At 49.6% G+C, this 16,045-nt stretch overlaps 1 protein-coding gene and 1 long non-coding RNA gene across 2 annotated transcripts; one reads left to right on the top strand and one right to left on the bottom strand.

The window, feature by feature from the left end:
• The first annotated feature begins 1,714 nt into the window (after nucleotides 1–1,714).
• Nucleotides 1,715–4,088, top strand: LOC308312129. The gene is made up of 3 exons (XR_013963731.1): nucleotides 1,715–2,000; nucleotides 2,291–2,370; nucleotides 2,852–4,088. It is a non-coding gene; the product is annotated as an uncharacterized lncRNA (long non-coding RNA).
• Nucleotides 4,089–4,861: 773 nt separating this feature from the next.
• Nucleotides 4,862–9,504, bottom strand: LOC308312125 (uncharacterized protein). Its single transcript, XM_080794519.1, has 8 exons — nucleotides 9,356–9,504; nucleotides 9,074–9,150; nucleotides 8,934–8,978; nucleotides 8,153–8,277; nucleotides 6,595–7,793; nucleotides 6,287–6,417; nucleotides 5,966–6,167; nucleotides 4,862–5,682 (listed from the first exon to the last, which is right to left on the bottom strand). The coding sequence occupies exons 4-5, from the start codon at nucleotides 8,223–8,225 to the stop codon at nucleotides 6,838–6,840; spliced, it is 1,029 nt and encodes a 342-aa protein (XP_080650645.1). The 5' UTR covers nucleotides 8,226–8,277; nucleotides 8,934–8,978; nucleotides 9,074–9,150; nucleotides 9,356–9,504; the 3' UTR covers nucleotides 4,862–5,682; nucleotides 5,966–6,167; nucleotides 6,287–6,417; nucleotides 6,595–6,837.
• Nucleotides 9,505–16,045: the final 6,541 nt, after the last annotated feature.

Here is a 16,045-nt window from a genome sequence, read left to right as displayed (position 1 = left end):
AACACACACAACCGCTAACCCTTAATGCATTGGTCGGGAGGCTGGACGGCCCCTGCCACCACCGACAATTGTAACAAATCATACAAGTTGGATTTCAGCGAGCAAACACTGACACCAACCCAATGTAACGCCAGACAGCAAAGCGAAGCTAACGCTGTAGCAGGCGCGCCCGCCGGGCAAGTAAAGTAACACAACTTACCTGTAGAAAACAAAGTCCAACATAATAGTTGGACCAGGGAGCCCGGCGGGGAATTATCGCCGCCATGCAGCCTCTGGAGGACGCAAGGTGGCTCCTACCGAACGCACGGGGGGGGATCCCCAGTCATGAAAAACAACAAACCACGCGTCTCTGGAGGGCACCAGGCAGCTCCAACCGTGTTGGTTTCGAGACACAATAAGCGTAGCTGTTTCAGTTTCAACGACCTGCGTAGAGGCTCCGTAGGCATGGCCAGCGTCGAGAGCCCCTGTATGCAGCCTCGAAGGGCTAGCAGGAGCTCAAAATAAATCGACTTGCGAAGGCGAAAAGATGAAAGAGGATGAACCCTGTGAACTGGGCACCTATATCGGTACGCCCACAGGGGGTCACGAGTGACATTTTTGGTATTAATATTCGACCTCTGCGCGTGCGCGCGATGTATATCCAGGTGTTGAAAACACCGCCTCTGGCGGTCAGTAGGTATGTAATAGAACAGGATTTGGGGGGTTGCTACCATTATATTCTTAAATATGACCCACATCATCCTCAAAAACACAAAAGAATATGGTGTCCGCTTGGCTAATAACAACAAAGATGGTTATTTTCCAACACATTATGGTGAGTATCACTGCCTCACTTGTATATAGAAAACTTCCCATATCCCTAAGCTTCAATTTGTGCCCAAGATAACCTTTCTATCTTGTAAATTACTCTTTCTGTAGCCACAATTCTGAACTATACCTCAAAATTGTATCAGAGCATTTGCCTTGAGCCTGGGAGGTCGGGGTTCAATCAGAAAAATGGAACCCAGTACCTCCCTGCTTGTCCCTGCTTGGTACTCAGCATCAAGGGATGGATTGGGATAAGTCCCTGCTACATACTAGTGTCATGTCCAGGGGGTGTACTTGTACATCAAGCTGCCTCACGCTACAGAAACAGGAGATAGGCTCCTGCCCTATGGGCCTCATGGCTCCATTTGGTTCCATTTTTTACACTAGAGTTACACACACGTAAGAGGCCCTGGATATCATCAACAGCTCAGTGGCCTTGTAGTTAGAGCGTCCACCCTGAGACTGGATGGTCAGGGGTTCGATCCCCAGCTGGGTAATACCAATAACCTGACGCTGCCAGATGAGGGCGGTATTGAGGAAACATATTCCCCAACACAACACTCATCTGGGACTTCCGACAGAGTTGAGCCTGAGACAGATCTGCTTCGTACCGAACCAATCAGCGTGAGCTAAAGGCGGGATATGTGCAAAAGCGGATGTGACGGTATATAGAAGCTGCTGTGTTGTTGTAGTTGTTTCACTTATTCACTAGTCAACATGGCCGCTACCATGAGCGATATGACGATAGAAGCTGCAATAACATCAGTTATTTCTCAACTGGACAATATTTCTTCGTTGAAAGAAGAGCAAAGTATGGCACTGAAGGCTTTTTTGCGTGGAAAATATGTTTTTGCGCTCCTCCCGACTGGCTTCGGCAAGAGTTTAATTTACCAACTAGCTCCACTGGTAGTGAAAGAACTGGGGACGCCGAAGCCTATATTGATCGTCGTTTCTCCTTTGACTGCCCTCGTAGCAGATCAAATCAAAGAGGCTACGAATCTTGGACTCTATGCTGCGCAACTCGTAGATAATGCAGCACACGCCGACATCCTCGACGGCCGATGTCAGCTGGTCTTTGGCAGCCCGGAATCTTGGTTACTTAGCGATAAATGGCGTGATATGCTTTCATCACAAGTGTATCGTGAAAACCTACTTGGCATTGTCGTCGATGAAGTTCACGTCGCATACAAATGGTAAGCTAAACACCGTTAAATGGCTGTATAGTGTAATTGTTACACTACACATTAAACTGTAAAACAAAACAGTAACAGAGCAGCGTGTTTCTAAATACGGCTACAGTAGTTCCAAGACGAAGTGTTGTAACATTTATGTCAAATATTATATTGTAAACAATAAGCTAACACACACAAACGGACCAAATGTTAAACAGATCTTACTGTTACTGTATTGCTGTAATGCAACTATGCACGTTACTATTGCTGCTACCTAGACTCAATTTAGGATGTCTTTTTCTTTCAACCAGGGGGCTGGGAGCAAACGGGAAGCCAGCCTTCAGAGAAGCCTTTTCCAGGCTGAATGAACTAAGATCCCTAGTCAAAGAAGGTGAGTTTTGAAACACAGTAATGCTACATGATTAATTAATATCAATCCAGAAAAGGGGCATTGATTGTGTTTGGAAGGGGGGCTGCATTGTGCTGCTAACTGAGGGGGGAATGTTGGGGGGGCTGTTTCTTTTGTGTGTGCATTGGGCTGGCAACCTGGTTAGGTTAATCCCCCTTTTTTTAAGGTTAGGGGGAGGGCTGTGTTGTGCTGGCAACTTGGGGAGGATAAACCCCCTCTATAGCCTGATTAGGGGGAGGGGTGTATACACTACAGGAGCAGATCATAGAAGTTGGTGCTGTCCAAGTATAGTTATTTGTCATTTAAAGAAAATACATTATGATATATGGAAACGTCAGTCTTTAGCTGAAGCTACCGATAACATAAATAACCTAATTATTTCCCCTTTACAACGCTATAGAAAGTGTAGCATACAGTTCTTCATTAATGCTTGTTTGCTGATACATGTGCACTTGTCTTTCAGGTTTACCTGTGTTAGCGTTGACAGCATCGGCTGATAACAAGAACAGAGGCCGTGTGACCAGGATGCTGGATATGGAGGAGGCAACTCTCGTGACTGTTAGCCCAAACAGGAGAAACATCAGACTGGGACTGATTCGGGTTCCTGCCGATAACTTGAACTGTATGGACTGGGTGGTAAAGGAGGTCAAAGATAAGGGTCTATCAATGTCTCCCATTATAATCTATTGCAGAGCACTGAAGTCACTTGGGAGAGTGTTCACCTATCTTAAAGCAGAATTGGGAGAAGATGCTTGGGTTAACAAAGACCAGGATCAGAAGGCTGAGAACCACCTTATAGGAATCTTCCACAGCAATACACTGTCAAAGTACAAAGACAGAGTTTTGGCCTCCTTTAGTGGAGAGGGGAGCTGCAGAGTGGTTGTTGCAACAACAGCTCTTGGGATGGGCTTGAATTTCCCTAATGTTTCTCATGTTCTAATGTATGGTTTGCCAGAGGATGTTGAAGACATTGTTCAAAAAGTTGGAAGGGCTGGCAGAAATGGGTTGCAGTCACATGCAATTTTGTATGCTATCAAAAAACCTGAAAGGGCTGGTCCAGAAGTGAAAGAACTGATACACACTGGCACTAAGAGCTGCTTTAGAAAAGCACTGTACAGTCATTTTGAAAACCAGCCAACAAGTGTAGAGCCAGGGCATGTCTGCTGCAGCTATTGCCACTCTGTATGTTCATGTGCAGGTGAAGAGTGTTACGAGCCTATCCCCAAACATGAGGTAATAGAACAAGATGTTGCCATGCAAGGGAAATGTCGAGTGGTAACACAAGAGGACAAATCTCTTATCCGGGAAATGTTAGAGGAGTATATGGTTTGTTTAGAAAAAGACACAGCACATGTCTACACTAGCAAGTCAGCATGTACTGGTTTCAGTGCTGAGCTCATAGATGCAGTAGTAGAACACGGCACACACATATTTGACTTGTCCTACATTCTTAGAAACCTTCCTGTATTCAGAAAAAAACATGCAAGAGAAATTCTGCTAATCATCAATGAAGTCTTTGGTGACATTGACGATGTAGAGCCTTATCAAGAGGATAGCTTCACTGAGCCAGACATCAATTATACAGGCTATTTTGATGAAGATGAGGACGACTTTGAGATGGGAACACAGCACAGCAGCTCAGAATCGTCTGACGAATAAGCAGTTGGCCATTAAAGGCTATTATAAGATTCAGATTGGTTGTCAACTCGAGCTGTGGAATATTCAGTTGACTGAATGCTCATGATTAAAATGGTTTTGTATGTAATTTGAACATAAGTTATTAAAAGTTTGTCACTTCAAAAAATCTGGTGTTTATTTTCCAGGTATGCAAATTTCACTTTGATTAAGAACCGTTTATCACAAAATAAGTAAAAATGTACATCTGTCCTGGTACTGTATGTCACCCTTTTCACTATGCATGATGACTCTCAAATTCGGCTAGAGGCATTGATCAATTTGCAATTTAACACATGGGATCCAGCTTTGATACTTTAGAAACATGTTATGTAGTTTTACAAAGTAAACATGAATAAGTGAGGCAAATGAAAAATGTATTTATAAAAACAGTAAATGCTATAGTTGAGCATACTTAGGTAGGGGAAAATCACAACAATATATATAACAGGATCATAAAAACAATACGTGCGTAGCCTATATTCAATAAGGTCCCAACTATGCATTCTCATATCCTTTTCAAGTACCCTTTGTTAAGTGCAAATTCGAGATACATATTTTCTTACATCCTGCAATGTGTGGTGACAAATGAGAAAAATAAGATGCCCTTGGTCAATTCAATTCAATTTTATTATAGTGTCAAATCACAAGTTGTCTCAAGACACTTTACAACCAACAAAGATCCACCCAGAGCAAGCAATATTGCGACAATGGTAACGAAAAACTCCACTTTAGGAAGAAACGTCAGGCAGAACCCGACTCTAGGGTGGGCGGCCATCTGCCTCGACCGTGTCGGAGGGGGGGGGGGGGGGTAGAGAGAGAGAGAGATAGACAGAGAGAAAAAAAGACAGAGAAATAGGCAGGTGGGATCCGTGGAGTGGTCTGGTCCACATCGGGTCCAGGTCACACTTCTGGTGGGCTCCATGAAGAGGCCTGATCCACGGTCACACTCGGCAGTCATTGATGAATATAAACAGTGAATTATTGCACAATTTTTGGCTACTTGGCAGCAGTTATTGCAGACTTTTATAGCACAATCAGATATACGTTATCTAAAGTGTATCGTGGGCATGTTTAAAGACTACAAGGCTATATTATTGACTGACTCAGACTCAGTAAAACGCTTTAACGCTGAAAGGAGAGTTTGGTGAACACAGGCAGGAATGACTTCCTGTGGTGCTAGGAGCCAGTTGCAGTCTCACTAAGTTCAAACTCACCATAGCTATAGCTTAACCCATTCAAACCGGGAACCGTGTAACCACTTTATAATCGATATTTTATACTTTGGCTATTAAAAAATAGCAGATATACAAGTTTATAGCGTGGCACTCGCTGCCGTGCTATGAGCTTGTAGATCTGCTATTTTTGAATAGCCAAATAAATCTAAAAATTACAGATTATTTCCCGGTCTAAATGGGTTGCATGGCTTTTAAAAAGCAACATTTTTCTCAATAACATTACTGGATTTAACACAAAAAACCCTGAGATTATTTTTGCCATTTTTGCATACTTAAAAATGCGTTGCGACAGTGCAGACTTGTTGTTGCTGTGGAAGGCCCTGTCGTTGCTGGGTAGGGGTGGAAGCCATGTAATGATGACTGGCTGTGGCATCTACTGCGGCTGCAGAGGGAGAGAAATGGGGGGGGTCATAAAAAAATGGTCATGTTTGTCAATGGAAGACAAAGGCTTCATTCAAGCTGAAGCTGTTATTAGCTGAGGGTATGTGTATCCACTGAGGTTGATACGGGATTAGTGAATAAAGTGTAAACATGTTTTACTGTTATGATTACATGGATGGTGACATTAAAACTGAACCTTTGATGAAAATATTGTTCAGACGGCATAGTGAAAACAAGGCAACACACGGGGCAGTATGAATAGTGTTGAAATATGAATTGCATACCCCATAGCTGAGTGGTTACTGAGCCCGCCTGGGAAGCCAGAGCCCTTGGTTGACCCAGCTGTAGAGCCGTTACTGCTGTGAATATGCAGAGTTGTGCTGGATTGGAGCAGATATTCTTGGGGGAACCATGATGGACGTCGCTACTGCGTAGGATTCCAGGCCAGGCAATGTGTCGATGTGCGTTTCCTTGAGCAAGACTCTTCTAGGATGTGTAAAAAGAAGAGTATGAATTTCACCTTTGTGCATATATATATATATATACACATACATATATATAATAATGTGACAAAAATAAGACCCCAAAAGGAGTGGGGACTATACCAGTATTCTATTCTATCTATGCGTGCAAGAGGGGAAACGTTGTTTTCGGGATGTTGGAGAGTTGGCTCTTGTGTGTTCTTGGGCAGGCTCTCTGGACCAGGGGGTGACGTCATCGAGGTGCAGCGACGGACCTGTGAAGTGTGTGGGTTTTGAAAAGGTGGAGCAAAACATTTGGAAAATAGTTAACAAGGCTCTTTGATTCAGAATATGTACAGTATATATAAAACAGAACACTTTTCTTATTTTTTTACCACAACTTGTTCACGTTGGAAAACTGACAGTTGTAGTGTAAGTCATTTAATACTTACATGGGTGGAGGCCTTTGACATTGTGTCTGAAAATTGGTGAGGGATGTGACTAGCCACTACAGCAGATATGGGCTTGGATCTCAGGACCAGGAAGGGAGTTCCCAATGTCACAGTCCATGGTATAAAGTTGGTTTTGAAAAGGTGGAGCGGGAGGGAGAGAAAAATAATTCTCAGTTCGCGGTGTTGTCTGTGTCCCACACTTATGTAGTCGGAAGTAAGTCTCTGAGTCTATGCTGTCATTGTTCAAATAGGGACACCCTTCCACTCCTTCAGCTTTGACCTCATCCAACTGCACACCTCGCTGTGCTTCAGTTTTGCAAGCAGGTTTCTGTTGAACTTGGGGAAGGCTGTGAACTGTCTGCCTGGTTGGTTTTTGAACAGCTCGGCCTCTCTGAGAACCTCAACAAGTGCTAGAATGTCGTCAGTCTGGTCACGGGCATGATGGATGCCGCTGGACTTCGATACGTCCAGCTCAGTGTCTGTGATGTCCATCATGTCCTTCAGAACCCCAATGGACTTGCTGATCCTGTCTGCTGCTTTCTCAGTCATGTTTGGGCCTGTGCGCTTAAGGAACGATTTCAAGAAATTGTTAAGGTGTTCCAGATGCAAATCAAGAGAAATATTCTTGCCCTTCCCTCCGCTCCCATTCCAGAACCTGTTCCAGGTCAGACTGTGTGCTAGGCGAGGGGAGAGAGTGGCGTTGACCTGCACGGTCAGCAGGAGTGTACTGTAGGAGTATTGGGTATGACCATAGGCCTTGTAGAATAGCAATGCTACAGAGTACATCCTCAGTAACCTCTCTCCATCTCCCTCCTTCACTGCATCCTGCATGTTGGACAGCATGAAGCCAAAGCTGAGTCTTGCTTCTGTGTGCTGTCGTTTGTGGTCCACGGAACTAGGCATGACTGGCTCTGGCACACTCATTGTAGGCACAGTTAAGCCGTGAATTTTATGCTCGTGGTTCTCCCTGGCCTTGCTGTACTTGTAGGTTTTGGGACAACTTGGCATGCGGCATTGGAGCTCCTTCCCCAGTAGAGGACGATCACTGGCACATTGTCGGATACCGGTCACAGTGTCTGAGATGTCATTAAACATGACAAACCGGTCCACAATTTGGGTCACGGCTTTATGCAACCAGCTCCTTTTCACATCTGGTGAGCCAGACCTGATGTCCTTGGGGATGAAGTCCTCTGGCACATCTGTTGAGACATATTTAAATGAACAAGAATTACTATAACGTAGTTGTGGAAGCAATAGAAAAGTAAAAAGAGCCATGACATTTAAACTACAATTCAAAAAAGAAATTGAGATGCCCAGGAAATTTGCATCAGCCAAGTGCTGGTGAAATGGGAAAGTTGACGATAGATTTCAAACACAAAAATTATAAAATCTACTACAGAGTGTCTGGCGAATAGGAGTTTTATCTGAAATGTGTCTGACAAAAGAATAGATATCCTTGTCAAACATTTTCACATTCATAATTGAAATGTTTTGAAATAATATATAATAATGTCGACAACTACTATGTGACCATAATCAGTGACAATCAATTGTGTACCTGTGACATTGTTCAGTCCAAAGTGCTCCATTGTGGCAGCCAGGAACAGAGCAGCAGTGTCCTTTTTCACCATGTCTTTATATGCGTTGAACGCAGCATGAGGACCTTTTTTTGCATTGCTGCAACTGCAAAAAAATATGAGAAGTAAAAAAAGGGGAAGGAGGCAAAGAATAATAATTGCTGAGGATGATGACGACATTTAGGGGATCACCAGACAAAATCGTGGTGGCAGGAGTTACTTAACAGTTACAGGACCCACATATATTAGTAAAGTATTACATAATAATAACAAACAATGACAATATTAACAGAATTAACAACAATTAGTTAATTACTTGTATACCGCTTTTCAATAATTCAAAGCGGCTACAAAGTACACTATAAGGAGACAATGTTAGTCAAACAAACAGTTGACAAAACATGAGACAGACAGACAGCAGTGGATGGGAAAGGAGTTAGACTTGGGGGTATAGAAAAGGCAAGTTTAGGTGGATCTGGGGGACTGGGAGGGTAAGATGGGTTAAAGGTTGTCAGTGAAGTCGGTATGGGGCTGTATAGTCGATTGAAAGGTTGAAATCACATGAACACAAACACACATAAATATATACAGACAATACAAACACAAACCGGGTCATCGCTCATGAAGTCAGAAATCATCAGTCGTCAGTCGTTAGTAGTCAGCCCCCCCTCCCCTCCCTGCAGTACCAAGCCTGAATTCATGCTGGCTGGACTGGATTTCCCCAGGCGCTAAAGAGCACAGTAAGTCGTAATGATAAAGTACCAAGCCGTAATTCATGGTGGCTGGAGTTCATCACAAAGAACATCTCTGCAAAAGATTTGGAAAATAGTTAACAAGGCTCTTAGAATCAGAATATGTATATATAAAAACAGAACAGAACACTTTGAACATTTCTTTTTTACCTCAACCTGTTCATATTTGAAAACAGTGTCCCATGATCTCTGGCTGAATCCTCCTTGTAAAAGACCAGATGATAGATCTAAAATCCAAATGATGTTGTAGTACAGTAAGCAAACAATTTCATTTAGGAGGAAATATTATTGTCATGATAATTAGCATGATAGCATAGATAAGTCAAGTTAGTCCAAACTTTGTTTTCAGGGGAAGTGGTACAGTAATTGGCTGCTAGTCCATACTGTTGTGAATAAACTGTTTGAGGTCAAACATTGAGTGAGTTCACCCACCTCAAACAGGTTCCGGATTGCATGCCAATCCTCAAACTTGAAGACAAGGCCTTCCAGTCTGTCTTCCCTGCTCTCTCCTTCGGCATAGGACAACTGGATGTTCCGACTGTTCCCCTCTGTCAGTCTGTCCCCACCTACAAAAACACTTTCCAGTCCATGTGGGGCCTTTGGCACATACCTACATGAAACATCAAGTAGACTTACTAGATTTATCAAAACCCTTCCCTTCAGATGCATATGTAAGTAAATTATATATTTTCCTTATTTCAAAACTTAATAAGGCCTGTGGGGCACCTGCAGCATGTAATCAAGCCCCTGCACTCAACGATATTGGAATGGTAGAGATACATAAAGGCTTTTTCCAATATATCATTATCAAATATCAATGTCCCACATTGTGCGATCTTTGATGACTATGGTCAGTAATGACATCAATGATGATGTTACAATGTCTATGACATGTAAAGTTGGGCAATTGTGCGATGAGTGATGTAAATCCGGTAATGCCATGATGTGATTGAGATGACTAGTGGTAGAAAATCACTAATTTGGCAAGTTCACTAGTTGGAATAAACACACCATTGTGGAAAGGTTTAAAGGTTTTATTGAATGAGAGAATGAAGTGATGAGGAGAAGAGTGATGATGAGGAGGAGAGCGAGGCGTGGGTTCCGGGGGGGGTCGCCGACCCTGAAGTCTTTGGGGAGGGGGTCGTGTGGCGGTCATCCCGCGGTACACGTGGGGGCGTGACCGCGTGTCGGTCAGCCCGCGGTACGCTTGGAGGCGTGATCCCCCGTGGGAACTGAGGAGAGATGGAGGAGATGGAGCAGTGGAGATGCTGCTGGTCTTGAGGTGGTGATGGGGATGGTGGCGGGATACGAAAAGCATAGAGGATGCTGGGTTGTATTGGGCGGGTATAAGTAGGCTCAGGTTGATTGTCATGGAGGGCGGAGGATGGCGTGAAGGTATGGTCATGGTGTGTTTCTCCGCCTCCTGAACATCAGTTGTTCCAACTCCATTTCACTAGTTGGAATAAACACACCATTGTGGAAAGGTTTAAAGGTTTTATTGAATGAGAGAATGAAGTGATGAGGAGAAGAGTGATGATGAGGAGGAGAGCGAGGCGTGGGTTCCGGGGGGGGTCGCCGACCCTGAAGTCTTTGGGGAGGGGGTCGTGTGGCGGTCATCCCGCGGTACACGTGGGGGCGTGACCGCGTGTCGGTCAGCCCGCGGTACGCTTGGAGGCGTGATCCCCAAAAGGACTACGGGGGCGACCACTAGGCCAGGGAGTTGTGGGCCTGCTTGATGTCGTGGAGGGAGGAGCGGATGTAGGTCAGGTATGCCTGGGAAGACCATCTACCTAACAGGCGGACGGTGTGGTCCTGGAGGCCTCGGCTGGCAGCTGTGGAGGCGGCGCCGATGCGGAAGGAGTGGCCGGAAAAGTTTTCTGCAGGGTAGCCTGAGAGGGTGAGGATTTGGCGGAGGTGGAGGAGGAACCAGCCGCGGGTGGCGACGGTTCCGTGTTCGTCGGTAAAGAGGGGATCCGGGGGGAGAGCGTGCTGGGATTGTCTGAGGCGGACGTGGTTGGCCAGGGATTCGAAGGGACTGGTGGGAGAGTTGAGGCGGAAGAGGTAGATGGGAATTGGGCGATGCTGGGAGGTCTTGCTTCGTTTCAGGGTGAAGACCAGTGTGTCGTGGTCGTGGGAGGTTATGTCGGAGAGACAGGGGTGGATTGCAGGGTCGAAGTTCCGGTTGGCGGCTGTGAACTCCGAGCAGCGGAGGAAGCCGTAGAAGGCGAGGAGGAACATGGATTCGAGTGTGGAGTTGAGGGTTTGGTTGGCGTAGCCGGATCTGATGGTATGGATGCAGGGGGCCAGGATCTCTATGGTGAGGGGGAGGCGCCGAGGTGGGAGCCGTGGTTCGCAGCGCTGTAATCCTTTGAGTTGGAGAAGGATTTGGGGGTGCTGAGTGAATGGATGGGGTGAACCGGTTAGGAGTTTGGTGAAGAAGCTGATCCCGCAGAGGTAGACACGGATTGTGGAGGAACGGGTGGAGAGGGCAGAGGCGCTGTGGCTGATGTAGGCTGAGAGGGAAAGGAGGTCAAGGGAAGGGAAGGGTAGGTTGTAGCGGAGGTGGAAGGACTGGAAGTTGTTCCACGCTGTCCGGTAGGATGAGAGGGTGGAATCTGCTATGCTCAGCAGGATGTATTTCTGGGACTGGAGGATGAGATGGTGGAGAGGGTGCTCTACGGGAAGGTGATGTCGGAAAATGGAGGGACCGGGACCGGAAGGGGATCGGAGTGAGGGGCCAAGGTCTTGAATTTCTGGAAAAGAAAGCGAGAAAGGGAGTCAGCGATGGCGTTGTGGTGGCCGGGGATATGGGCAGCGCGGAGGAGAAATTGGTGGGTGACTGAGAGCCAGGTTAGGCGGCGCAGGAGGGACATGACGGGGAGTGAGGAGCAGCGGCCTTTGTTGATGATGTGGACCACGGCCTGGTTGTCTGTGTGTATGAGAACGCTTTTGCTTGTCCATTCTGTGCCCCACAGGGCTGCGGCGACGACTATAGGGTAGAGTTCGTATAGGGTAGAAGATTGGGTGTGGTCGGGGTCGAGGAGGTGGAGTTCGCCAGGCCAGGGGGAGGAGAACCACCTTCCTGCATAGTAGCCGCCGAAACCTACTGAGGGGGCCGCGTCCGTGAAGAGTTGGAGGTCTTCGGGGGAGGAGACGAAGTCATTATAAAAGAAGGTGATGCCGTTCCAGTTTGAAAGGAGGAGGTGCCAGAGGCGCAACTCCATCTGGCAGGGGGAGTCGAAGGTGACTTGGTGGTGAAGGGAAGGGACTGAGGTGGAGAGGTGGAGGAGGTTGGAGATGAAGGAGCGGCCTTGGGGGATGATGCGCATGGCGTAGTTGAGATGTCCGAGTAGGGAGAGGAGCTGTTGCTTGCTGCACTGGGGGAGGTCCATGTAGTTGGAGAGGAGGAGAGTGATGCGGTTGAGCTTGTCGGGGGGCAGGGAGGCTTGGAGTGAGACAGTGTCCAGAGTGATGCCTAGGAATTCAAGGGAGGTGGACGGGCCCTCGGTCTTCTCTAGGGCGAGGGGGACGCCGAGGTCGTTAAAAACGGAGGTGAGAGTGGTGAGGCCGGAAGCGGGGGGTGCGTGAGGGGGAGTGACGACGAGGAAGTCGTCGAGCAGGTGGGTGACGTAGGGGAGCTTGTAGTTGTTTAGGAGGATCCAGCAGAGGGCTTCGGCGAGGGTGTCAAACAGCTTTGGGCTGCTCCTGCAGCCGAAGGTGAGGCGGACGGCGAAATAGTAGGAGTCCTGCCAGAAAACCCCAAAAAGGTTCCAGCTGTCGGGGTGGAGGGGGAGGACTTTGAAAGCCGCGGTGACGTCGGCTTTGGCCAGCTGGGCGCCTTGGCCGGCGAGACGGATGAGGTTAATTGCGCCGTCGATGGTGGCGTACTGCATGGAGTATGGGGGGCTGGGGATGAGGCTGTTGATGCTGGGGGTGGGGGTGCCGTGGGGGGATGAGAGGTCGAGGATGATCCTCTTTTTTCCGGAGTATTTCCGGGTGGCGATGCCGAGGGGGCTGATGCGGTAGATGGGGAATGGTGGGGTGGAAAATGGGCCAATCATGAAACCGTTTTTGACTTCTTTTGTGAGCAGGGTGGTGACGGAGTCGGGGTCGGTGATGGCGGACTGGAGGTTTTGGCAAGTGTGGCTGTTGGTGGGGAGGGTGATGAGGCCGGGGGAGAAGCCGTAGTTTAAGCCTCCGAGGAGGAAGCAGGCGGTTGCGGGGTCTGGGTGGCGTGAGAGGGCGGCGGCCAGGGCTGGGATGTTGATGGGGGTGGAGAGGTGCCGGGACAGTCAGCTGGGTTTGGAAGGATTGGTGGGGTGTTGGGGGCAGGTGATGCGGGCATGGGCGCCACCGCAGTGGGTGCAGACGTGGAGCATCTTACAAACGGCGGCGGCGCACCCTTTGCTGTTGAAATTATTGCATATTGCTTCCGTGCCGCAATAGAGAACTGGGCGGCCCAACCTGTCGGTGGACTGTTTGGAAGCTGGGTATTGGGGGGGTCGTTGCGGGGGCGGGGCGGCGTTGATGGCGAGGAGGGAGGGAACGCTGAGAGCTGGTCTGGTGGTGGGTCTGGTGGTGGGTTTGGTGGTGGGTTTGGCGGCGGCGTGGACCTGCTGGCTGGCGGCTGAATACTGGCTGGCGGCGGAGGTGCGAGGGGCGGCGTGGATGCACTGGCTGGCGGGGTGGGTGGGGTTGCCGCACAAGTTGCAGGTGATGGCGAGCCTTCCTGCAAAGATTCGGCAGTACATTTCAAGGTCCAGTTGGCCCCAGTAGGTGGCGGTATTGAGCTGGTTGAGCCTTGCTGCGGCGGTGGCGGAGAATTGGCGGTGGTACTCTAAGAAGAGTGAGCCGCCAAACCTCACTGCCAGGTCGAGGATGAGGGTGAGGTAGTCATCCAGCTCTTGGCGCCGGGCTGGGTAGTTGGAACAGATGACGTCTCTGTAGAGAGAAAATGCCAGGCTGAACTCGGCGACGGTGAGGATGGCGGAGCGTGAGGGGGTGGGGTTGCGGAGTTGGATGGCGAGGTCTCCGCATTCGATTATGCGGGACTCTGTGTTGGTGGTGGAGGGGCGGAGGAGGGTGGCTAGGTCAATGTCGTTACCTAGGAGGATCTGGTTCCGGAGGGTGGCGCCGATGATCTGGGGATTTCTTGCTGGGGCATTGGGCGGGACGACTGCTGGGGTTGCTGTGGAGAGAGAGAAGTTGGGAGGACGGGGGGGGAGAGGGTAGGAGGAGTCGGAAAGGACGCTGGGAGGAGTCAGCGTGGGGTGGTAGGTGGCCGGGAGGGGCGGGTAGGCGGGTGAGGCCTGTGGGAAGGCAGAAAAAGCCAGCGGGATGGTGGGCGGAGCCTGGGGAGGGTGGGCCGGGAGGGGAGGGTAGGCGGGTGAGGCCTGTGGGAAGGCAGAAAAAGCCAGCGGGAAGGTGGGCGGAGCCTCGGCGGGGGAAGCCTGAGGGATGGTGGGCGGAGCCTGGGGAGGGTGGGCCGGGAGGGGAGGGTAGGCGGGTGAGGCCTGTGGGAAGGCAGAAAAAGCCAGCGGGAAGGTGGGCGGAGCCTGGGGAGGGGGGGCCGGGGAGGGCGGGTAGGCGGGTGAAGCCTGTGGGAAGGCAGGAGAGGCCCGAGGGAGGTTGGGGGCCTCGGCGGAGGCCTGAATCAACGCAGCCACGAGAGCTGCGATGGATGGGGGGATGGGAGGAATTTGAGTGGGGGGAGGGGGGGGGGGGTTGGGGGAAGGTGTGGCCTGCGCGGCGGCGGAGGTCAGGAGGGAAAGGAGGGACGTGAGGATGTGGGGGGCGGGCACTGGGGGGGTTCCACTGATTGGAGGAATTGTGATGGCGGGGGGGAGGGAGCTTGAGCTTGTTGGAATTGCACTGTTTGGGAAAGGTGGAAAGAAATGAGGTAGGAATGGAGGGGAGGGGGGAAGGGGGGGGGGGGGGGGGAGTTAGAGGAAGCCAGCGTTGGGTGACCACACTATGTAACTTAATGCTTGGAAATCAATTACGATTAATTAATTCGAGCAGAAAGTAATCTGAATATAATGCAAGGCTCCCAACGCGGGCAGTGTTGGGTAACTAACACCGCGTAACTCAATGCTTGTGAACCAACCGAGATCAATTAATTAAGCAGGAAGTAATCTGAATGTAATGCAAGACACCCAACACCGGGCAGTGTTGGGCAACCAGCACTATAACTCAATGCTTGTAAATTGACCACAATTAATTAAACAAGCGAAAAGTAACGCAATATAATGTAAATACCCAACACTGGAGGTGGGGGGGGGGAGAGAGGTTGAGACGGCACGGGACCGCTTGGACCGGCGGGTGACGTCATGGGTGGCGGCCGCGCTGGGAGCGCGCCTCGTGACGTCATCGGTGGGCGGGTTTGGGAAAGTTGAGGAAGTTGAGGGAGTTGTTGCGGTGTTGTTGTTGTGGTTGCTGTCCATGGTGCTGGTCTGGTGGTCGCAGAAAAGTTTAAATAAGCCGGCCTTGTTGGTGGAGCGGGTGAAAGGGACGTTGAGCAGGCGGAGCTGCCTATGTAGTCCTACTACCGTCCAGTCTGAGATGGCGGGTTGAGGCGGGCTTGGGTTGCTGGGAGGTTGCGTGGTGGCGGGGCTGCGGGTGGCGGTGAGGACGCGCCTGGCGTGCTGGGTCGTCTGGAAGAGTGGAGGGAGGGTTGGTGCCGGTAGTTGGTTGCGGGTCTCGCGACCCTTCTTCTTTTCTGCGCGAAGCCTTCGGATGCGGGCTTGAAAGCGGCTCCGGATGCGGCTTTGCCTGGATGGCTGGGAGGCGGCGGCCTGGGGGGCTGTGGTGGGACGGCTGTCTGCGTCGCTGGACGAGGCAGTGTCCGAGATGAGCGTTGGGCTCCCGTGGATGCCCTCGGGGAGATCGGGGTCGTCGCCCGAGGTGGAAAGATCCATGGTAGGTGTCAGGTGAGCCGGTTGCTGGTTTGAGTGTTTGCTGTTTTTTTTTTCTTCACTTCTCATATGTGGTGTACGAGCGGTAAGCGAGTACGAGCGTTCATACGAAAAGCATAGAGGATGCTGGGTTGTATTGGGCGGGTATAAGTAGGCTCAGGTTGATTGTCATGGAGGGCGGAGGATGGCGTGAAGGTATGGTCATGGT

The sequence above is a fragment of the Protomyctophum bolini genome (genome assembly GCF_963924005.1).
Source record: "Protomyctophum bolini genome assembly, contig: SCAFFOLD_356, whole genome shotgun sequence".
NCBI classification, from domain to species: domain Eukaryota; kingdom Metazoa; phylum Chordata; class Actinopteri; order Myctophiformes; family Myctophidae; genus Protomyctophum; species Protomyctophum bolini.
This window is presented reverse-complemented; position numbering and strand designations above follow the sequence as displayed.

What these genes read in the sequence shown, in the direction of transcription:
- LOC308312125 (XM_080794519.1), bottom strand. Translation starts at nt 8,225, where the DNA reads ATGGTGAAAAAGGACACTGCTGCTCTGTTCCTGGCTGCCACAATGGAG. An exon ending in TGGACTGAACAATGTCACAG is followed by an intron (nt 7,794 to 8,152) that starts GTACACAATTGA and finishes ATGTCTCAACAG; the next exon opens with ATGTGCCAGAGGACTTCATC.